Genomic DNA, 24,025 nt, shown 5'->3' with positions numbered 1-24,025 from the left:
ACATGCAAATCAAAGTAACGAATTCAGTATTTTGGTTTACTAATGTTTTGCATACCCCTTCTCCACTGCACCAAGATGACTTTAACTGGCCACAGAAATTGTGCTTGTGATGGATTTCTCCCTAGAGTTAATTCTAGAATTTGGGTTATATCCACGGGAAATAACCACGTAACCGGGATGATACATTTGGAGTACCACTCGTCTAGGATGAATATATGCTGTAGATTGTTTTTCAAATGAAGACTTGGGCCCAAAAAGTTTTTGTATGTTTATTTAAAGTTTGTAGTTCAAGGATGACAAAAGTAGTTCAAGCGAAGATGAATTGTTTCAAAACAATGTTGCATGGGTGAAATAAATAAATATGATAAGTATAGCTAACACTTTTTTGTCATCCAAGTTAGACATTGGGGCTTGCATGAATCATTTTTGCTATGCTTAAAGACTCTCTTAAACATGTTTATTATGCAAAAATGTATAAATAAATATTCAAGGAAGAATCTTGCATCCCTTATTGATCCCTACTTGAAAGTTTAGAGAATCCTTTGTCTAGACTTGATTATATAGATGATAATTTTGGAAATGATATTCTCGGTTGAATCAGGAGGTAGTTTTGAGAAAACTATATTTGATCATACCAATACGATCTCATACTACAATATATATTCATCTATTGTTTTATATTTCATGTGGTGTAAATTACACATATTGTTAAACTGTAATGGGCTTCATGTGTCTTATTCTTGCAAAATACCATGGTAGATCTATAATATTCGCATTTCCATGTGAACCAAAACTGTATAATGCCATTTAAATTTCATGTATATATACGCACATGAAAGAATTAAACCCATCCTCATATTAGTTTGGTTTGGAAGGAGTACACGAGGGAGGAGAGAGTCCATTATAATAAAAGTGTTAAAACTGTTCCACATGCACCGCTGGGGCAAGGATGAAGAATATTCGAAGAATTATTCTATTTTGAGGATGGGACCCACCACTCACGGGGGCGCGGAAGGACGGGTGGGACGGGCTAGGCTGGGCTGGGCCGGGTGGGGGGTTGTGGCGTTGCGGAGGGGTGAGGGAGGAGTGAGTTTATTGCGAAGCCGGGGAATGGAATGGAATGGACCTCAGTTTCTTTCTTTCACCAGCATTGTCGTCGTCGTCGATGTCATGGTGCTGCTGCTGGTGCAGGTGGAGGTAGTAGTCACTCGCTCAATCTATCTTACTTAAACTTTCAACAATGCACATTGTGATGATTTTTTTTTTTTTTTTTTTTTTTTTTTGACTCGGAGGTGACCTGAATCGCAGGAATTCCTGTTTGCGGGCCCGGAGTGATTTGCAGCTCGCGAACTCTTGTGTATCTTACCATGTAGGGATTCTTCGATTTTCTGCCTTCATTCAATTGCTTGTGCTACCTCCGGCAAGTTGTCTGGTTTCGGTTACGTAGTTGGCAGCGCGTTTCGTTGGTTCTGCGATTGCATGATGACGATGACGGTGATGAAGATTCTGTTTCACACCGGATGACGTGACATAGCATTACTTCGGTGCACATTTTAGGATTCGGCTGTTTTAGGGCTGCGGATAGGACTTATAATAATCTCTCTCCACGTTGAGGAGGTTTTTGGATTTTGATGATAAGTATCCTTGTCTTGGAGTCGTCTTGGAAGTCTTAAGCGCATTATATTTCTTCGTGTCTAACTCTGAGCGCGTCAGATAATGGTCAATTTTTTAAAGCTGGCTATCCAAAAAGCGGTAAATTCGGCGTGCCGTGTTGAGCATGGGTCTACCTACTGGTGCACCCGACTCCCAGTATTGAGCTTTGAAAGAGTGGTAGGGCTTAAGTTCACAACCATGCGGTAGGATGTTTATATGTATGTTAGGGTTTTCTTGATTGGAATTCGTTTTAGACGTAGTTGGTCTTCCCATTTTTTGCGCTTTCAACAGTATAGTTGTCCCTGGTTCCCTCCAGTATTTGTGATTGCATCGCATGTGCAACGCAGCAGTTAGTCTTCAGTCTTGCGTTTTCCTTCAAGTTATTCAATTTTAATTCCTAATTGATTCTCAAATTGAAACTAAACTACACTATGTGCCAGGTGTTCTGTTTCCGGCGTTCTATAGTAGTAGATCGTAGCTTGAGAATCAACTGATTTATCGAATGTTAAACCTACTCTAATTTTTATTTAGTTTTCAAGCTCGAACATTGAAGTGAGTAGACGCCCATGTGACGTGTGTCGGTTGATGATTGTATTTGCTTGGGATTGAAATGTTAGCATGTAGCATCTCTTTTACGATGCCATTTCACTTAAGCATCGCATGAACGCCATGAGGTGCAGAACTTGCCTCGATAGAGACAAGCAAAATAGGGCTTGGAACTACTGCAGGTTGTGGAAAGTTAGGAGCAGACGCATTCGTCATTTTTTTTTTCTCCTTCTGATTTAAACTTAATAACAAATCTATCCACTCTATGTCTGTCAATATAGTAAGACAAATATTCCTAGCATAAAATATTCCTTGCTTAAAGCATCCTTTCAGGAAGGCCTTCATGCTTTTATGAATCAGGGATATGGTATTTAATGAGCTTGATACTCAAGATTTTTCCACCAAAGGGTATGGGCATCAATTAATTTTGAGGGGAGATACGTATTGGGAGATGTTCTTTACAGGATTGAGTTGTTAATAAGCAGAGCTTTTTCATTGCAACGGTCACTTCCATGTCCATCTTTCAGGATATTACCCTAAATGACCAGTTCCGTATTTTGTAGCAACCCTGTCTAAAGATCAGAGTTTAAGAGGAAATCAATTCGTTCACAGCCTTTTCACGGTCTTGCGCATTTCTGTCTGGATCATTATCTTGTCGCTTCATCTGAACATAAGGGTGTTTTGTATCACAATCAATGTTGAAGCTCGGGCAGCTTTGAAGGAATAGAGTTTTTTCAAAAGATCCTTTTTGAACTGTTACCGATTGACCACTGTAAATAACAGCCGAGCGTTACAAACGAGATTTTTTTGAAATGTTCGTGAATTGTGGTAATGCTTTCTATTACTTGGTCTGCTTTGGCAATGATGAGTATTCATCTCGTTGTTTCTGATATGGTTTAAGTTCAGGTAAATCCTCTCGGGAAAATTAAGTATATTCGATTGTGTTATTAGAATCTGGTCAGTTGATGCCGAGCTCGAGATTGTGCTTTGCATTGAAGAGCAAAAATATATCTCAGCCATCTCTTATGAGGAAAACATAATTTAATAAGACCAGTCTTTGAGCAAGAGTATGTAAGTTTATGCTAAGTTCTCAACTCAAGAAAATGCGTATTAAAAACCTGACACCATTTATCTTCATCCAGTTCTCAAAATGGCAGGAAATAATGCATGTGGTCGTTGGGGAGTCTCATGAAAACCCTACAATTCGTAGCGTGGAGGAAGCGACAGGGGGAGATGATTGTTGAACATGAAATCTTAATGGAGTCGTCGATCGTACACTTCGTCATAATCTTCTTTCGACAGAGGCTATTTCTTCTATTTGGTGTGTAATCCTCGGTTTCTTTTATGTACGTAGTTTTCTCACACGTCGGTTTCTGTTTGAAGAGCAGAAAATAGCCTACGTCTTCTTTACAAGCGAGCCCTAGGGATCACCATCGCTACTTCAGGCAGAATGACTGCCCTAGTGGCTCGCACAGGTCGTCATCAACAACGTTATGAACATGGTCATCGCCTTGTTGCTGGGTATGTATCTTTGATGACTATGTCAGTATGTGTTTTTGTAATTCTAAGGCTTCTCAGTGAAGCGTGTTCACTAATCTGTGAATTGTTCGGTTCTGTATTTTGCTGATTTTGAATGAGATCTTTTGTGCTTTGTGTTGGGCACCCTGAAATTCTGGGAATGTTGGGCATTTTTGTTTGCAGGTGTATTCCGTACAGGTATAGACCAACGGGCGATGGGAAGTCAATGGAAGTTCTCATGATCTCTTCGCAAAGGGGTGAGGGGTTATTGTTTCCCAAGGTTAGAACTACATATCTTGTCTATTTTCTGGTATCATTTTTGGGAAGTATGCTTTTTGGTTGTTCGAATGCTGGGTTGCATAATAATTAATTGGAAATTCGGGGTGATTTCAAGATTTCAGAATCTGTGCCTGAGATTCTGTTCTTTTATCCTCGTTTTTTCTATTCAAGTCCAACGTGTGCAGAGGTGGAATATATGTTTGTGTAATCTCTGTTACGATTTTTTTTCTTTTTGTTTTCGTTATTCGTTATTATTCAATAAATCTATTAAACAGCTATTTTATAGAAAGTAATATTCATGGTTTTTAATGTAACTCTCTCAGCCTTGAAATTACATGGTTTTTCCACTTAGTTTCTCATGATTGGCGTTACCTTGGAGAATCAGTTGAAGCAAGTATAATTTGGTGGACTCCATTTACCTTAACAGTTGGAGTTTGTCTTTTCCGTCAGGGCGGGTGGGAAACTGATGAGACAGTAGAAGAGGCAGCATGTCGGGAAGCCCTTGAAGAGGCCGGAGTCAAAGGCCATCTACAGGTATCACTTTTTGTGTTTTATTGTGTGCAACAAAAGTTAATTAACGAGCACAACTCGCTGGGATTTATTTTTAAAATTGATTTTCTTTTATCCTGCAGTTCCGGTCGAATTATCACGAATTTTTAAAATTCTTCCATTTGATACTCCGCCCTTACACGCTTCGAACAAATCGATAGAACCTTTGTGCGAGGAGCCGCCTGGACGTATTTTTATGATGTGTAGTTTTGATTTCTAAAGCTGCAAAGCTCAACACGAGTCTAAAATACTATTTCTATTATGTAGCTGCTGGTAATTACATGCTAGTAACTGTTGATACGTGAAAATGATACCTAATGTGTTTGGATGTGTTATCATAATTTAAAACAAATACTGTTCGTCTATGAGATACTAGTATGTGTTTAGTAAACATTGTGTTTCCGAAGTCGCTCCTTGTGATTCTTTTCGGTGATAATTATCATTGCGCAGGGTATGCTTGGTACGTGGGATTTTAAGAGCAAGCGACAGCAAGGCGTTTTCTGTCCCGAAGGACTTTGTCGGGCTTATATGTTTGCATTAGATGTGACAGAGCAACTGGAAACCTGGCCTGAACAACACGCTCGCCAAAGGCAGTGGGTAAGTTCTTTGTTTATCAATTTTACCACCTATATATCTGTTTATTGAATGAATTCCTGTTTATGAGGAAGCTTCAATTCTGATCATCTCCATGCTTCTCGTATGCACCTGATACCAACAATAGATTCAGGGGATGTGTTAGCTGAGACGGACTAGACCTCTGATATCTCTTGCTTACATAATTCAACTAGATGTTTCTGCTCTCGATGTGTGTATTATAATTATTTCTGTTTCCTTTTCATGTTTAGAATTCCGATGGTTGCTTACTGAAACATATCACACTAGCTTATATCTTCCTGGTCATTTCGTGATGTTGTACTGTGGATTTTGTGAAGACTAGAAGTACCAGTATTTTCATATTGGTTCAAGAGTAAGAGTGAAGTGACTGAGACAGCATATGCGCCATTGAGTTTATATTAAGGAGGTTTCAACATTGTTTAAATCTTTACTTTCAAGATTGTTTAGGTTTTGCGTCCTCATGATATATATTTTTCTGATAGTGTTGCTCTTTTCCAGTTTGCTGTCCCTGACGCGATTGTACAATGTCGCCATGATTGGATGCGGGGTGCTCTTGACCAATGTGTTGCTTTTCTAGCCAGTGGGTCTTCTTCAACATCGAACCCAATGCTTCTTTCTGACACTTCTCTCTCTTTAGAACATTAGGATTTTCATGTTGGTCATGTTTGGTATATGCTCGTCTGATCGATTTCAAGTTCGTTCTCTAGGGACGTTACATCCAAGGAGATTTTCCATTGAATTCTTTGAGGCTTGCCAGTTGTCGCCACAGAAATTTGTAAATTACAGTTGATAGTTCACTCTTTAGGTGTTGAGTTCACGAATGGGTACCTCGGCAGCCCTATTTTCCCAGTTGTCACACTTGAATTTTCTTATCAGCTAAGGTGCTTGCATGGCACACCCTTTTCAGAATGAGTATTTGCATTCCGTTGTGGAATGTTACTTCCCTTACAAATTATTTCACTGGTGATATGTAATGGGTGAAAATTTTGGGTTATGATTGTATTCAAGTTCAAATCCATCATTTTTGCGGCCTCAGTAGGACTTTTAAATAATATTTGGTAGCTTCACCTCCGTAACGTGAACTTGGTACTCATGTGATCACCATTCTGAAATTGGCTTTTCAGAGATTCTACCGGAATGATTCACTGCGAAGTGCCTATTAAGCCACATATTTGTTCCACATCTTTGGCCTATGCGGAGTGGCTGGGTCTGTACCTACTTTCTGAGAAAGCAACACTTCTGCTGAATAAATTTTCATAAATCCAGACATGCAGGTTGATAGTTTCTCTTGATCTGGGTTGTGCGATTAATACCTTGCAAATTAAGTGTCAGGAATGAAAATATTTTTCTTAAACTTAGTGGAAATAGGAGAGAGAGCTTTTAAGCATTTGGTTGCTTGATGCACTCAATCTATATTACTTGATTCTTTCCTTCATTTTATTTCTGACTGATCCTTTTGTGCACAACATTCTTGAGCAATGTACTGAATGACCCTCGTGGATCTCCTTGGATCATTCTTCCTTGAAGCAAAATTTTAAGCTTAGTTGTTAGATTCTCTAAGATCTGGTGCATTGCACAAGAGCATCACTAAAGTAGCTTTTCTGAAGACTTCATTTATGGATCCTATGAGTAGATTCTTTGCATAAAGCTTATGTTTGTTTTACAATCAGTTGTTAAAATTCCTGACCAACCAGTGGTGGATATATAAAGTCAGTCGCTGTTCCAAAGATGCTCTATAAAAGACCATTACATTAGACAAATTGGAATCAACAAGGACCAACAACGATTGACTTCTCTGAGTCGTCGAATTTTCTAAATTCTTTCACGGCACTGTCCCTTCAATATCCCTATTTTGTGATATCTAATTTTGAAAAACATTTTCCATTTGAGAAGAATCGAAAACCAATATCACAGATGCTTCACAAAATTGAGAATAAGTGGTGGTTTGTGAACTTTAGTAAATGCTAGCAAACATAGAGACAAAAATCTTCAATCGAAATATGGAAACAATAATGTCTAAAGTTCTGGTTAAGAATGAAGAATTTGTACAAAAATGAGAAGACAAGGAGCAAGGCAATGCTACAATTGTCTTTCTTGTTTGCTCAATTTTATTGCTTTGTTGTTTGGTGAATTTGAAATTTTATAAAGATTTGTAAAAGCAAAGAATAAGGTGAAAGTAGAATGCATACTATAGCTTGTTTATTTTGTAATTAGTATTGTAGATTATTATAAAAAATATGCACCATGCGATTGATGTCATAATAAAAGAACTACTTTTAGTTGCTTAAGGGCAATTGTGGTCATTGGTGTCAAGTTTATGAAATATTCTGAAAATAAAATTCTAAAAATGAAAATACATTCTTATATTACTAAAAGAGAAAAAATGTACAAATAAAAGATAGATATAGAATTGAAACTAAAATAGCTATTGCCAAATATAATAGGACTAGAAAGTCTTGAATCAAAATAGAATATAAAAAATACATTGATAAGAGTGAAGAAGGCTTCATTCTTCCATCCATTTATACTATCTATTAAAGAATTATGTTGCAATGTTAAAAAGACCATATGATATGTATCCAATTTGCAAGACTCATGTTTAATTTGGAGGATAAGTTTTTGATACATATATTATATGGCCAATTTGTAATATAAATAGTTACATGTGCAATATGTAGTCAAGTTGTCAACCTACCAATTACTTATAAAGATGTATAAAGTCTATAAAGCTTATAGGAAGATTTTAAATAAAATATCAATATTTTAATCTATTTCTACTTAATTCTATCTAATTCTATTGATTTATATAAATATACTAGTGAATATAGCTATTCATTATATTATTCTTGCTTACAAGCAAGAAGTTCCAAAATAACTTGTGTCATTGCTTCATAAGTTGATGAAGTCTAAGATACACCAAATGGTATTAGCAACAAACTCTAATCTTTGTTCTACATGAAGATGGTTGATAAGTTCTTTTGTCTATTGATAAGGTCCTATACCTTAATAAAAATACCATCCAATTTTTTGATCATTATTAAGACATTTATAACTACCTTCAAATAATACATTCTCAATTTTATTAGTTGCAATATTTATCTACAACAATATTAATAGATTTTGAGAATCTCTTCTAAGATTGTAGCACTAAACATATTATAACTTTCTATCTATTTTAAGAACAGGTCTCTCTTAAGGATCTTTGTTACTATTGCAATATTATCTAAGTTGAAACACTTTGATTGCTTCATTTGAAAATTCTACAAATGAAAATTCTTGAAATGAATCTATTTGCTATTAGTTCTTTATATTTTCATAGGAATCCAATATATTAATTCTTATGCTTATTCCTCTTTTATTTTTACTATCTCATAATCAATATTTAGATCTTACTTTTGATAGATATTGTTGATAAAAAAACATAGAATTTCTTTTGATGTATTTCCAAGATTCTCATATGGCTCCTATGTACATTCACTAATATTATATCTATGCCAATATATGAGATATTCTAAATTATTTTGGCATTGCCTTATATCTAAAACCTCTTTTATTTCAAACTCTTGGTTGATATTTATTTTAATTGAAAGTACTAGTAATTTCTTTCTTCTCAATATGTTAATTGTTGTATAAGATTTGATAATTTAATACATAGAATCCATGATGGATTTTCATTAAAAGTAACAATTAGAATTGATTATTTTATTTTAGTTATTTTTATTTATTAGTGAATCTAAAAATTCATGCTACTAAAACTATGAAAGATATAAAGATTAGTATATTAGAAAATTTTAATAAATAAAAATAAAAAATTTAGAAATTTTAAGAAATTAAGTTTTATTTAAAATTTCATCTTTTTAAATATTCTATTGGATTTATTGTAGTTTAATTTATAGGTGCACTTATATTTATAATTTGATTATTATATAAGTGTAAGTATATCTATAAATAGTTTTTTTAAATTTTTAATATAAAAATAAGAAGTATTCACTTACTATTAAAAAAATAAGTAAAATAAATTAGAATTTTTATCAATATATTAAAAATATGTATCATAAATAAATTCTAAAAATAATAATATATTCTTATATTACTAATATAAATATATATACAACTAAAATATGGATATAGAATTAAAATTAAATAACTATTGTCAGATTAGAAAAGACTAGAAAATCTTAAATCAAGATAGAATGTAAGAAATGCATTGATAAGAATAAGAAATGCCTCATTCTTGCATCCATATATATACTACCTATTAAAGAACTACTTGATAATGTCATGTAGGTTATATGCCACATGTCTAATTTATAGAGCAACTTTTTAATATGTAGGTCATATAGCCAACTTGTAATAGAAGAAGTTAAATATTCAACATGCTATTAAGTTATCAATTTATCGATCACTTTTAAACCTCTGTAATGTCTATAGAGCTTTTAAGAAGCTCTCTAATAAGATGTCAACATTTGAACCTACTTCTACTTACTTCTCTTTAATTCTATTTATCTAAATAAATATATTAATAAATATGACTATTTATTATAAGTAATAATAGATGTAACAAAATAGTAGAGATAGAAAAGAGACTTCTAATAGAGAATAGTAAGAAATTTTCTTATCAACCATACAGTTTTGCACTCAAATAGGCTAGTTTGCAAGTACATAAGTAATAAGAAAAAGTTGTTGTTGTTGTTGTTGTTGTTGTTGTTTTTTTTTTTTTTTTTTTTTTTTTTTTTGTAAAAGAAGACTTGTGTACAATTCAAATTCAATAAAAGTTTCAGCATTAGACTTGTGATGTTTAAAAAAAATGCAATTTTTAAAATTAAAAATATATTAATAAAATTTGCTTTGATAGTAAATCCTTGTCTTGTTAATAAACGAATGATATATCATCTCATCAAATATGGTAGTAGTTTTATTATAATATAAATTTGTATATATTTTTTAGATATAGTTTTATTTAAAAAATAAAAAAGCATAAATTAATATTATTATATGTATATTTTTAAAGATTAATTCTATTATATTATATAAGATTATAATTTAGTTCCTTACATTATCATATTCCAATATAACAATGTCTTACATCTTTTAACAAAATTTATGCTAAAGTAGTCTAAATTGCAATCTTTTGAAGTTTTTAGTTAGATAATTTAGCTTCTAAATTTGGATCTAATTAAGTACTTAAATTTAAAGACTTATTTAAAATGTTACTTGAATCATTTTAACAAAGCTCTAAAATAATGATGCAATTATAAGAATGGGTGGTTGAAGTATTCTATAAAATTATTATTTTAGAGTATAAGAGCTTTTATAGAATCATAATTGAAAATGTTATAAGAATTTTAAAAGCTAAAAAATATTATTAGACCAAATCTAAAATTTTAATACTCTTTAATATATAAAACTATATTTTTGGATTAATTTTTTTAATGACCATATAATTTCTTATATTAATGCTTTTCCTTCAATATTTTGCAAGCATATATTAAACTTTGTTTTTTTTGCTTTTCAATTTTTACTTGTAAAATTATAATTTTTAAGCATTATGTCTTGAATTTGATGATGTTATCAAGGACAAGAATTCAATGAAGGCAAATAAATAAGAAAGATTTTTTTAAAAAAAAGTTAAAAAAATAGAAATAAGAAAGTATGTATATTCAAAAGAAACTAGAATGGCTATTGCCAAAAGATAAAAAAACTAGAGATCTTTGAAATTAGATTAGAAACAAGAAAGGAATTGACAAAAGTGAAGAAGGCTTCATTCTTGCTTCTACATATAATATCTAATTAGAAACTACATAACAATGTTCTATAGGACCTCTAACACATATGCAATTTTTAAGACATATATTTTAGCTTGCAAGACAAGTTTTCTATATGTATATCATATAGTTAGCTTATACCATAAGCTACAAATACATGCAACATATGATTAACTTGTTGGCCAAGTATTCATCCTATTAATCATCTATCAATACATATAAAGATGAAATTACAAGGGAAATTGGAGTTGCTTCTTGAAGACACAGAAGAAGATGAAGGATTGACAACAAAGTAGAAAAATGTTGAAAGTGCGGTGGGTTTCCTTGCAAAAAGACAAAGGAGGAAGGATAGGAGTAATATTCCAAAAGCAGTACAAGCACCTAAAATTCCAGTACATACAACACGACCAACGATACCTGCTGTTCAACCTTCAACATCTTTATCAAAGAAAGGAGATATGGAGATGAAAGAAATTATACGAGGAATGCAAGATCTTCAAATCAAATTGGTAAGACTTGAAGAAAATACTTCTATAAATAATTTGAAGAATGTTTCAAAACAAGGGTATGTACAAAGTTGTATTTAGTGTGATGATGCTTTGCATACTAGGAAGGATTGCCATGAATTCAATAACATGATATGGCAAGAAGTTATTTGCTGGAAAGATGGAAAGATAGCATTAAAAGATACGGAGGTTCTCCTTCAAACCAATTTTAGTAAGGGAGGTATAAGAGCATTGATTCAAGATAACTTAAAAGTGCATGAAACATCAGCACGTGAGAATGCAAGTTATGGTGCTAGAGTAGATGATGACTTTGGAAAAAATATTGAAACTAGTGGATTTTGGGTTTCTGTCATTTCTACTATGAAAGAAGAAAAAATGCCTTGGAATGCATTATTGATGATTGCAGCTACAATACGAGGTGCAACAGGGTGGGAAGATCCTGTTGAGTCTCTTTTAGTTCATGTATATATTGCTAAGAGCCAACACAAAGCCTTGATGGAAGAAAAGAGACGAAGAAATTTTGATGATACGAGAGAAGAAAGTTCTTCTAAGAGGCGATCTCGAGGAGACAAGGCTCGAGAAGGAGCTTCACAAGAATTGCCTGTAAATGACTCTTCAGCATCATTAGAAGAAAAAAACAAAGGAGACAAAAGATAAGGATAAATCAATTGCTTATAAGCTACTTTCTGACATTGAAGCAACAACAGATTTAAAAGGGGTATTGGAAGAACGTATATTAAATGCTAAGGTGGAATTCACATTGAAAGAAATTTTGAGAATTGCAAAGAAGGAATTTCATGATATTATCATTGACAGCATTAAACAAAAGAGACAACTAATGGGCAAAGCTGAAATGAGTCATGCTATTGACGCAAGAATATATAAAGATGACAAAGAGGTTGATAATAGTTACAAGCATTCAATAAAGAAAAAGAATGGGTATAATCAACAAGTATATTTTGAAGATTATAGTGATAAGGATATGGAAGCTTCAAGCCATTATACTCGAAAGCATTGGGCAAAGGCAACTACTGAAGTATTAGTGAAGGTAGGAGATATAGAAGAACCAATTGTTGCTTTGGTTGATCATGGTTCTGAAATCAATCTTATGTCTAAGGATCTTTATAAGAGGCAAAAATGGCCAATTGATATGGAACATGGATGGATAATATGAGCAGCTAATAACACACGGGGTGAATTATACAGAGCTTGTCTAGATATCAAAGTTTGAATCGGAGATGTTGCAACAGAACAACATTTCTTTGTTCAAGATACGTCTTATTCGTTGATTTTAAGACAACCTTATATTACGGCAACATGGATGGAAATAAAAGTACTTGACGATGGTTCTGATTATACAAAGGTACGTAGTGAAGATGGGAGGAAAGCTATATAATTTCTAACAGTACCTCCTAATCATGAGCAAAATCGAGATAGGTTGCGGAAGAAACCTTTGTCAAGGATTGTTGGAGAATTTAAGGATTTTGAAGAAGTACCACTATAAAGCGGGATTGTGGAGGTACGAAAGAGAAAGTACTCTCGCGAGATGTAGGTGCCTTTTATGCTAGTTTTATTGGTATTTTAGACATTGGAAATATTATGTATAAGCGGGTTGATGAACTTAAAAGAAAAGAAAAAAAAGAATTATATAGTATTGAAAGGAAATTATGCAAGTTAGGGACAGTAGAAGATGATGAGAGGATTTTCGGTGTTTATGAAGAAAATGGATTGGAGGATTCTTTGGAATTAATTACGTCTATTGAATCAGGGGATAATGACAAGATTGTGGAAATTCATTCCAAGAAGGTTTATACTTTATTGGAATCTTTTCAAGCACCAAAAGTTATTATAGAGACAAAATATAAAACAGTAGATAAAAAGATAAAATCTCTTATCGGACCTTTACCAGAAGATTTTAGAGAACAAATAGAAGAAGCATCAAAAGAAGAGAGTTTAAGAAATCTGAAGAATATTGGACATCGGTTTACAAAGGAGATTTTTGAAGAATTGAAGATTGGATGTGATGGTTCTTTATTTCCAGCAGAAATCGAATATTTTAAAAAAATACTTGCTAAACGAGGTAAATCATTTACCTTTGAATCTTGGAAAATAAGATGTGTAGATCCTAATGTTGTTGCTCCTATGGTTATCTTTACAGTACCTCATGTGCCTTAGAACTTAAGGCCAATTCCAGTACCAAGGGCACATTTACCTAAATTAGTAGAATTACTGAAAGAAAAGATAAGAATGAAGATTCTGGAGCCTGCTTTTGCTCCATATTCTAGTCGCTAGTTTACGGTGCCTAAGAAAAATAGATCGTTATATTTTATTCAAGATATGCAGCCAATGAATGCCATAACTATAAGAAATGCAAGTATAGGACCTTTAGTAGATGAGTTTGTAAAAGCGTTTATAGGAAGGGCAATTTATTCAATGGGTGATTTATATTCAGATTATGATCAATTACAACTTGTGCATGGAAGTAGAGATCTAACAACAATGAGAACGCTACTTGGATTGCTTAAAATGTGTACTCTCCCACAAGGTGCTACTAACTCAGTTGCTCATATGATGAACAAGATGAACAAAGTACTTAGAGACTTCATCCCTGAGAAAACTATACCTTTTTTGGATGATATTCCTATCAAAGGATGTAAAGATGGAGAAAAAGACAAAACTTTAGATGAGGGAGGGTGTCGCAAATATGTTGTTGATCATATACAAGATTGTAAAAAGATTTTAACTCGACTTGAGGAAGTTCATCTTACACTGTCAGGAACAAAATCTATATTTGGAGTATAAAAAGTTCTTATTGTTGGACATTTATATGGGTCTTATGGGAGAAAGCCAGATCCAAGCAAAGTTGATACAATTGGAAGGATGAAAGATTCATATCACTCTTTAACAAAGATACGCAGGTTTTTAGGGACTTAAGTATTTTATCGTATATGGATTCTTCATATAGCAGAGCCATTGTATGAATTACTACGTAAGGATTATTAATTTAAATGGGAACAAAAGCATACTGAAGCAATGCAAAAACTAAAGGTGTTATTGATGACACCTCCAATTTTAAGAAGAATTGTTTATGTCTATAATAGGCAGGTAATTCTTACTGTGGATACTAGTCCTATTGCTATTGGGTAGGTTGTGGGTCAAGATAATTCAAGTGAAAATAGATTTGCAATTCGATTTGGAGCTAAAGTTTTAAGTACTCATCAATGTACATATTCATAAGTCAAAAGGGAACTTTGGAGAGTTGTTTTGGCTATGAAAGTTGAAAAAGATTATGTGATTGGGGCACAAGTAGTAATTGAAACAGATTGCTTATCATTGCTTGGAATGGCCCCTAATTGTTCGACGCCAGATATTACAATGTTAAGATAGATTGCTTATATTAAGTCACTAAATCCAAAATTTAGACATGTTGCTGGAAAAGATAATTTGGTAGCAGACATGATATCTTGAGCAAGATATGAAAGAGAAGATGAAATGGTTGAAGACATTGACGACGTTGGATTGAAATTCTATTCAGTATCAAATCTTAATCGAGAAGACAAGTTATTTCTTGAAGAATTTTATGAAGGAGAATTATTAGATATTGGTCATTACTTAAATACCTTGACTAAGCAAAGAAATTGGTATGTAGAAAAATTCAAATAAATAAGAAAGAAAGTATATGGATTTTTGTTTCGAGAAGGATTCTTATAGAAGAGATCGAAGAAAAGAATTGAGATGCCACAAAGAGTGATAGGCAGTAAGGAAGAAAAATAAAAATTATTAAAAGAGTTTCATGATAGTTTATGGATAAGGCATAGAGGAATTTGGCTACTTTTGCTAAGCTCAAGGAACGATATTGGTGGAAAAATATGTATCGAGATGTGCTCTTATTTGTAGAGTCGTGTAAAATTTGTCAAGCATATTCTAATATACGACATTGAGATGGTCTTCATCCTACATATCTTCTAGCTATTCATTTTAAATAGGTTGTTGATTTGGTTATTATGCCAATCGGATTATGGTAAATGAGATATTTGGTCTTAGCTCGTGAAGATTTATGAAATCAAGTAGAAGGAAGAGCATTGAGAACAAAGTATATCGAGGGAATTTGTAGGTTTTTGCTTGAAGATGTTATTTGCCGCTATGGATGTGTAGGAAAAATCACTGCAGATCGTACAGAATTAAATGCACAAAAAGCTTGTGAATTCTTTGAAAGATGTGGAATTAAACTATCATTGACTATTGCTTATAATCCGGAAGGAAATGTAAAAAGTGAACATGTGCACCTACCGATTGTGAAAGCATTAGTTAAAGCTTGTAATGGGAAGGTTAGAGAATGGCCACGACTTTTGTCATTTGCATTATGGGCTGATCAAATAACTCATAGCTTAGTAACGGGATATATGCCTATTGAACTTATGACAGGTCAAAAATCAATTATGTCGATTGAGAAAAAGGTACTTACTTGGAGTGTACTACCATAGGAAGATGGATTGACAAGAGAAGAACTTCTAGCTATTAGAATTCAACAATTAGAGCAAAGATCGGAAGATGTGCAGATAGCATTGGAAAAGTTAAAAAGAGTAAGGTTATTAAACAAGACGCGATTTGATAAACAACATTGATTGAAGCCTAAAGCAATTGAAGAAGGTGATTGGATTTTGGTCTATGATAGTAGCTTGGACAATCAACACAGTACTTTAAGAAAGTTTTCTAAGCGATGGTTTGGACTGTATGTGGTAACAGGTGTTCATGATAATGCAACTTACTCATTGCAGGAGTTAGATGGAACGAGGTTAAAAATATCAATTATAGGGAAGCAAGTAAAAATATTTAAACAAAGATACTCAAAAATAAATAAAGAAGACCATAGTGAAGACATAGATGTTTTTCAGGGAAGAAATGAAATTGATCTGGATAGTAAAGATGATGAAGATGGATTGGACAAAGACTTGGAGAATATATTATGAGTCGAACAACAACTAGGTTAATTGGTGCATACCAAAAGATGCACAGATTCAGGGGAGGAGTGGATGTCGTATTGTAACACGACTATATGGTAAAAATACAAAGAAAGAAGATTTTTAGTAACATTTAGTCATCTTAAATGTTAGTAGTAGCGGCCAATTTTAGTCCCAATATTCAAGGGCCAGTTACTGTCATTCCATCGTAGTCAGTCAGGGCATACTTATCAATAATGAAATACTTCATTTAATTCCAATAACAAGAATCAGCAGAAGGGGAAAGGACTAATTCAACGTTGAGTGACCTAGATATAAAAGACCAATCTGACCCAATTACGGAGACGTCTAATCCAGGTTCTATTATGGCCTCCTATTCAATATGAGACCTGACTCGATTGGCAACCCAATGAGGTCCCAATACGGAGACTTCAGCTCGATTGTAAGCTGTTTCGTCGACTGGACCAATTCGGAAAGTCTAAGGTATGAGGATATTAGACCGCATGGGGGGGTAAGCTGTTCCATCGACTAGACCAATTTGAGAAGTCTAAGGTAGGAAGATTGGACCACATGGAGAGAAAAAGATCCATCAGCTGGACTAATTGAAAAGAAACAGACAGATAGATGGATTTAGGAAGAAGACTGAGGCAGAAGAATAGAGGGGCAGATTTGCAGAGGGATTTTGGAGGGAGAGAGGATTTCGTGTCGTTTGGAATCAATATTGGATTTTGAGGGATTTTCAAAGCGAGTGATGTTCTCTGTGATTTTAGATCTTTGAGAAATAAAATTGATTTATAAATTTTTTGGATTTTATGATTTTTGTAGCATTTTTATAGATAAAAATTTAGAAACTTATTAGTATGCTTGTTGTGAATGTCTACAAGAGGTTTGAGATCAATCGAATAGTTAGATCGATACATATGAAGGTTTTGTGAGCTAAGGTCTCGAGATTTAGGATTTTGAGGATCAGTAAGGTTTTCTTAGATATCAAGCAATCTGCCAATTGAATTGAAGAGATTTTTGGTTTTATGAGTAGAAGACTTAATTTTCTATATGCAAGTAAAATTTGGAAGCAATCAAACGATGAAAAAAAGAGATATCGGTGTTGGAAGTTTGGCATCAAATTGGAGAAGGAGAGGTCGGCCGACATTTGAGCAAAATTTTGAGGTCATGAACTAATTGGACTTTTTGTTGCAATTTTCTTTTACTTTCCACATTCAGGTGTCTAGTGCATTCTCAAGCAAGACTTCACATAATACGACACTGCCCATTAGAGAGATTGCAATAGGAGCAGATGAGTCAAGCGATTTCAGTCCCCGAAGATTTTTCAAGGGAGGTATGTCACCCTTTAAGAGGAGCCAAGGTTGGCGGACTACTGAAGCACTTTCACCAAAACTCACGGAATGATTGCACTTTATAGTGAGGCGGTTATGATTATATCGATACTCCACATATACATCCAAACAATTATTATATGCAACGATAGGAGCACTGGAAGCGATGGTGTTCAATTGAGCAACTTACGTAGCTACTCGTATTTATGCGGAGATAGGAGCTAAGTAGAAATTAGAGAAGTTTACATATTTTCTTTATTCCGACTATGTATCTGCTGTTATTATGTACACATTGCGTCAAATATTGCCAGTCAAGGAAAGCCCTATATCAATGCCAGTGCCTCTGTAGAGAGAACAGAATTCAATGGCACAAAATGTCAACGCAGTAGATATAATATACAAAATTGAGAAGTCATCTCGTGTAGTGGCACAAAGGATCGTTCCAGCTATTAAATTGGAGTGGATTCTAATTTATTTTATAATGGAAGAGGAGAATGAAGCTCCACTTACAATAGATATCAATTAATTGGCATTTTGATGGGATCGATTGTCCGAAGGATTAACTCTTAAAAATACTTTATTGAAGCATATTTCACAAATACATTATATGGTACGAGCATTGGATGTAGAAGATAGTAACAAATGAGAAATAGAGGTGAGCAAGAAGATCATATCAAAGCAAAACTAAAAAAATTACAGAGAAAGAATGAATCTTCTAAGAAAATGTAGAATCCAAGTTGACTTTGGAGAGGGGATTTTTAAAGAAATAAGAAGCTTGGATGCAAGAAAAAGAACATGTATTATGGATTGTAGAAGGACAATGGGATGAATTGATCTAGACTCACAAGATATGAGATTTGGAATGGAAGAAACTCAAATGCCAGTTACAAGTGGAACGAGAAAAGATTGAGATATTAGTGAAAGAAAAAGCGGCCTTGAGTGACCAATCTAGATGCTAAACGGAGAAGTTGAGGTCTGAAATTGAAGTTTTACAAGCTGAGGTGGCAAAATTGATAAAAGAGTTAACCATGAGAAGTCAGTCATAAGCGTCAACTGAAGATGTTCCAAAATGGATGAGTGAAAAGCAGCATCAGTTGGAACTCTGTGATGCCCAGATCTTGAAACTAGAGGCTTAAGTCCATGAATTGGGAGAATATAATGAAGATCTCTCAAACCAGTTGAGGAAGGAGTCAATGGATGGATTGGAAGAAGATGAAGATTTAAATTTAGAACCAAAATCGGTGGAACCAACAATGATTAATGCAATAAGTGTTCAATCGGGTGGGCCAAAGGAAATAGTAACTTTGTAGAGTTTTGTTAAGTAGTTTTTAAATAAGTAACAATTGTATGTTTGCGAGGACGCTGCATAGATAGGAGTGAAATTATGTAGAATATATATTAATTTGTTTCTGTAAGATATTGATAAAATAAACTAATAGTCCATAGAATAGTCAATTCAAAAAGACAGATGGTTAACTTAATTATTAAAAGTAATTAATTATAGGATTGCGGTTAGAATCTAGGAATAAAGAGTATATATATAAGAATTGTAGAAGTTAGTCTAAGGGCCACACTGTGATAGTCATGAGTCGGGGTAAGTTTGGTGCTACTTCTTTGTTTCTTTGTTGTTGAAGAATAATGATAGTTTCTGAATACTGTGAAGTAAATCTGTGGAATAAATCAGAGATTGATTTATGAGTTATTGATTATATAATTGAAATACTGTGTAGTTGAATTATTGTGAGAAGATATTGGGAGTTTGTTATCACATTCTGTAGAAGTTTGTTAATGGAGGGAAGATTATGATTATTGTTTATTGACAGTTGCGTGTGTTTTGACAGAAAAAGTCTATGATTACAGAAATTGTGTGAAGACAAATTGTTTGGAATAGAAATCTGGTATTTTTGTTGTTGGATGGAATTTATGTATTTGGAACAATCTTTTAAGACAGTGCGAGAATTAGACTTTGTTATTATCAATGATTGCAGAATACTATTAGGAAGTGGAAAGCATTGTAGTATTCTTTGGTATTTTCAGTGATTTAGAATATAGTTAATTGTGTGACCTTAATAACTAGAGCTCATGTATTTAGTCTTTCCCTGTGTTTGAATCTCCCTATATAAGTTTATTTTGAAAGGAATTTATAGAATAAGTAAAACGACAATTATAATGTCCATGTACTAAATTTATTACTATTTATAATTTAATAAATAGTAATAAATAAGAATTGATAAAAAAAAATTATGTAAAAAATATTTTAAGCAACATTGAAGAAACTTTTGAGATGCATTTTAGATTCAATAGATTTCTTTAAATATAAAAAATATGGCAAAACTGTGTTTTATACTAACATGGATTTTCTTTTTTTGTAAATTTTTTATTCATTATTTTCACATTTATGTAACATCGTTTAGAACTGTATAAGTTTTTTTTGCCATAGAATTGTCTTACAGAATAAAAATATCAATATTGATATCTAGCATTCCTGTTCTTTTTTCTTTTTTCTTTTAGACATGTAGAGGGTCAAGCATATAGATGTGAATCAAGTCCAACAAATTTGCAACCTGAAATGGTATTTTGAACAGGTTTTCTCTGTGACCAAATCAGCAACCTGCATTTTGAAACCTAATATTGGGATTGAAACAAGTATGAACAGGTTTACTCGTTGTCTTATTAATTGAGTTAAATCCGCAGCTGCTGATTGTTATGTAAGTAGCACTTCAGGTGTTGATCACAACTTTGTTACTTGTTATAAATTGTATAGATGAATTCAAGGAAGACATGAGAATGATGTTTGATGTTGGACGAGTTCAATACATTTTTATGTAGGTTTGAAACTTGCATCTAATTTTTTGAATTTTCAGTTTTCTTTTTGATGTTTTGTTCAATTTTTTTGTGTTTCTTTACTTTGTTACCTTAGATGGATAAAGTGATATTAAAGATATATTAAAAATTCTATTTCAGAATTTAAATCAAATGTTCTTTATAAATATATGTAAAAAAATTATTTTATGATTATTAAATATTGACTATCCAATTACATAATACAATAAATATTAGTAAATAATTTGTCTTTAAAAAAAAGATGTTAAATTAATCCTAATATTTACTAAATCGACCTACCTATCATAACCATCTTTGAAAATAGATCATATTCAGATCCAAAACTCCTTGTCCTACATCTTTGTTCTTCTCATCCCTCATCTCCATTCTTCTTGTCTCCTTGTTTCAACTCCCCTATCCATCCATTTTCTCCTTGTCTTGACCTCCTTATCCTCTTCCCCCCAAATTTGATCTCTTTAATGTTATTGATCCCAAAGATAAGGTTTCTAAATGCTAGTTTGATTAAGTCTATCAACTTTATTACATGCCAATACTCTTAGAAATAACAAAATTATCTAATTATATAAATTTCATAAAATCAAATTTCCAGCAAAATGAAGGATGATGTTAATTTCACTTTTTTTATTAGTGCTCTATTTGATTAACAATGAATACTTAAGTATACTTTAAAAATAATAGAAAAATCTTAGAACATTCCACTATTAGTTGAAAAACTTCATGACTGGAAACACAACACTATTACAAGCATAATTTTAAAAAACAAAACAACCATAGTTAATTCTTTATAAGACAAACTTTTGTGATAGATTCAATTATGTTTAAGAAACTAAAATAGAAAGTAGTTATAATATTAATAATAATGATAATATCAAAAAAAATCTCATTTAATCAAATATAATCTTTTAAAAAATAGCAGCCACAAGTGGACAATATTTCCAATAAGCTTAACCAAATATCTTTTTTTGAATTGTTGGAGCTTTATAAAACTTTAATTTTAATTTCATTGAATAATAGTTATCTACAATTGTAAGTAGGTTCACACTTTATTTATTTATTTATTCATAGATCTAAAGGATTATTTGTGCCTCCCTCCTCTCTCCTCCCTTCCCTTTCAAGAACAAGGACAAGAAGAAATGGAATTGTGACGATGAGATGAGGACAAGGGCTAGGAATGGGGACTAGTAATAGAGACTAACAACAGGGACTAGGAATAGGAATTGAGAACAAGGATAAGGGCTAAGAATTGAAATAAGGGCGAGAGAGGGAGAGAGATCAAGACATAGAGACATAAGGGTCAATACAAGAATGGAAACAAGGACTAAAAATGAGTCATTGGAAATTCTAGATTTAGGTATGATCTATGTCCAAATATTTCTTAATAATGGTTAAGATAGTTGGGTTGATTTAGTAAATGTTTGGGTCAACAAAACACTCTTCTTAAAAAAATTCCAAACTATCATTAATTTTAAAATATTAAAAAAAATCTCATTATGTTTAATAAAAATTATTTTTAATACCAAAGTATTGTTTAATGGTGCCATGGAAGTCTTACAAATCACATAAAAAGCAAAGATTCTATGTAGAATAGTAGTAAAACATTGTTAACATATATCTTGAATCTAATTGTGATATTTTTACAAGAAATAATTTTTTAATAGTTTTTTTTAATTTTATGTTTATATTACTAATATGAATTTTGCAATAAAAGTTTTTATATTATATTATGATCAATCATGAATATTTAAAAAAATTAATATAATCATTTCAAGAATTATTTAAAATATCTTTATATTTATGATTATTATATATGAAATAAATATCTACAAATTACATTAAATAACTATTAAGATGTACTGATTTTAGACTTTGTAGTATATATGAATATAATATTAAAATATAATATTTTTATTCTTATTAAAAACTTTAAGTTCATCCAAATTATATGCATGTTTTAAATTTATTATAAATATAAGTAATAAAAATTGTAATAATTGGTAGCTTTAGAAATTATGCTTTAATTCTAATTGTACATAAATATTTATATATTATGTAATTATACTTGTATTTATACTTATATTGAGGGCCACCATTTTGCTTTAGGAGTAACATGATAATGATAAAGCAAGTTATTATTATATAATGATGTGCCTTACAATAATGAATTACGAGGCAAACAAACTTATTAATAAGAATCATATAAAGATAAATATTCTAATAGTACAAAATCATGATTATAATAATTAGTATTATAAAAATAAAAGTATAAAATATAAACATAAAAAAATACATAATTTTCTATAAATATATAAAATAAAAATTACAACAAAAAAAGAATATAATATAGTATAAAAATCAAATAATTTGGATTTGAAGGAAATCAATAAAGATTCAATTTCTAGAGCAATATTTTGAGTAGAAGCATAGATATTAGACAAAGTTCTACTACTAGGAACTTAGCTTCTTCTAAGGTTGATGCTACACTATAGACATAGATGAAAGGAGAAGAAGTACCTCCATAGGGCAACTAAGTATTGTGTTAGGAGATTGCATTTCTTTCTATAAACTTCATATTCTAAATCTTAAGTAATTTTTAGTCTTGTTATGTATAAAACATTGATTGATTGTATAGATCTTTTTGTTATTATTGTTATTATTATTATTATTATTATTATTATTTTAATAAATACATTAGTGTATAATTCATTGTATATAAGAATTGTACACAATATATTAAAGGTGTGATTTTACTATAAATTAGGTTTAAGTAGAATTTATAAAAGAAATATACAATGGTGTACAATAGTAATAAAATATACAATGAATATGATAGTAATAGAAAATAAAAAATAGAATATGGAACTTACCATCATTGTTTGAGCCACTTTGTTTACAATGTTTCATTGTTCATAGAGGTTGTTATGGTTCTACCAATTGATGACAACATTAATTAATTTGTAAAGTTTAAACTTGTCCCTGGCATTGTTAATATTTCGTATTGCATATGAGTTTGAGATGTTTTCGATTTGTGTTAGAGGACGTCCATCTTATATCTTTGTTTTAGCATTTAAGAATGAAAGCACCGAAACACCAGTCCAAGTTGGTTTCTTGCATCTTTACTTTCAAATTTTGCATCCAAGGATTGATCTTTGCTCAGACTACAAAAGGTTATTACTCACCAACTAATCCGCACTAAGGAAAAACTTCGACTGCTACTTAAATGACCAAGGTCCGATCAGTGTGGACACCTCGCGACCATCCACAGTAATTCAACTTCCCATTTCCACACAGAAAGGAGGTAGAAGGAACTAGGTTTTCAAAGATAGGGATAATCCAAAATACCGTGAGCCAAATTCATACATATCATCCAACCATAGAATAACTTCTTTTTTCCATACAGAATTCGACAAAAACAGGAGAATGAGGATAAAACAGAACAGACTTAAGAACACACCATG

The 24,025-nt window shown here is 32.1% G+C and overlaps 2 protein-coding genes across 10 annotated transcripts; both read left to right on the top strand.

Annotated features, from left to right (window-relative positions):
• The first annotated feature begins 1,064 nt into the window (after positions 1 to 1,064).
• On the top strand, positions 1,065 to 6,518 carry LOC141044330 (nudix hydrolase 16, mitochondrial-like). 8 transcript variants are annotated; one of them, XM_073535507.2, is made up of 8 exons: positions 1,095 to 1,200; positions 1,309 to 1,369; positions 3,583 to 3,720; positions 3,901 to 3,997; positions 4,447 to 4,530; positions 4,996 to 5,142; positions 5,659 to 5,740; positions 6,285 to 6,518. In XM_073535507.2, exons 1-8 carry the CDS (start codon positions 1,116 to 1,118, stop codon positions 6,299 to 6,301), a joined length of 711 nt encoding a protein of 236 aa, XP_073391608.1. In that variant the 5' UTR covers positions 1,095 to 1,115; the 3' UTR covers positions 6,302 to 6,518. The 8 variants fall into 8 exon arrangements, with proteins under 8 accessions (XP_024381616.1, XP_090108002.1, XP_024381614.1 ...); XM_090251876.1 differs by lacking the exons at positions 5,659 to 5,740; positions 6,285 to 6,518 and adding an exon at positions 5,478 to 5,657 and having other exon boundaries at positions 1,074 to 1,197; XM_024525846.3 differs by lacking the exon at positions 6,285 to 6,518 and having other exon boundaries at positions 1,075 to 1,197; positions 5,659 to 6,069.
• On the top strand, positions 1,376 to 3,451 carry LOC112285203 (uncharacterized). 2 transcript variants are annotated; one of them, XM_073535510.2, is made up of 2 exons: positions 1,376 to 1,830; positions 3,357 to 3,451. In XM_073535510.2, exons 1-2 carry the CDS (start codon positions 1,717 to 1,719, stop codon positions 3,441 to 3,443), a joined length of 201 nt encoding a protein of 66 aa, XP_073391611.1. In that variant the 5' UTR covers positions 1,376 to 1,716; the 3' UTR covers positions 3,444 to 3,451. The 2 variants fall into 2 exon arrangements, with proteins under 2 accessions (XP_073391611.1, XP_073391610.1); XM_073535509.2 differs by having other exon boundaries at positions 3,342 to 3,451.
• Positions 6,519 to 24,025: the final 17,507 nt, after the last annotated feature.

The sequence above is a fragment of the Physcomitrium patens genome, chromosome 7, assembly GCF_059467195.1.
Source record: "Physcomitrium patens ecotype Gransden chromosome 7, ASM5946719v1, whole genome shotgun sequence".
Lineage (NCBI taxonomy): Eukaryota > Viridiplantae > Streptophyta > Bryopsida > Funariales > Funariaceae > Physcomitrium > Physcomitrium patens.
This window is presented reverse-complemented; position numbering and strand designations above follow the sequence as displayed.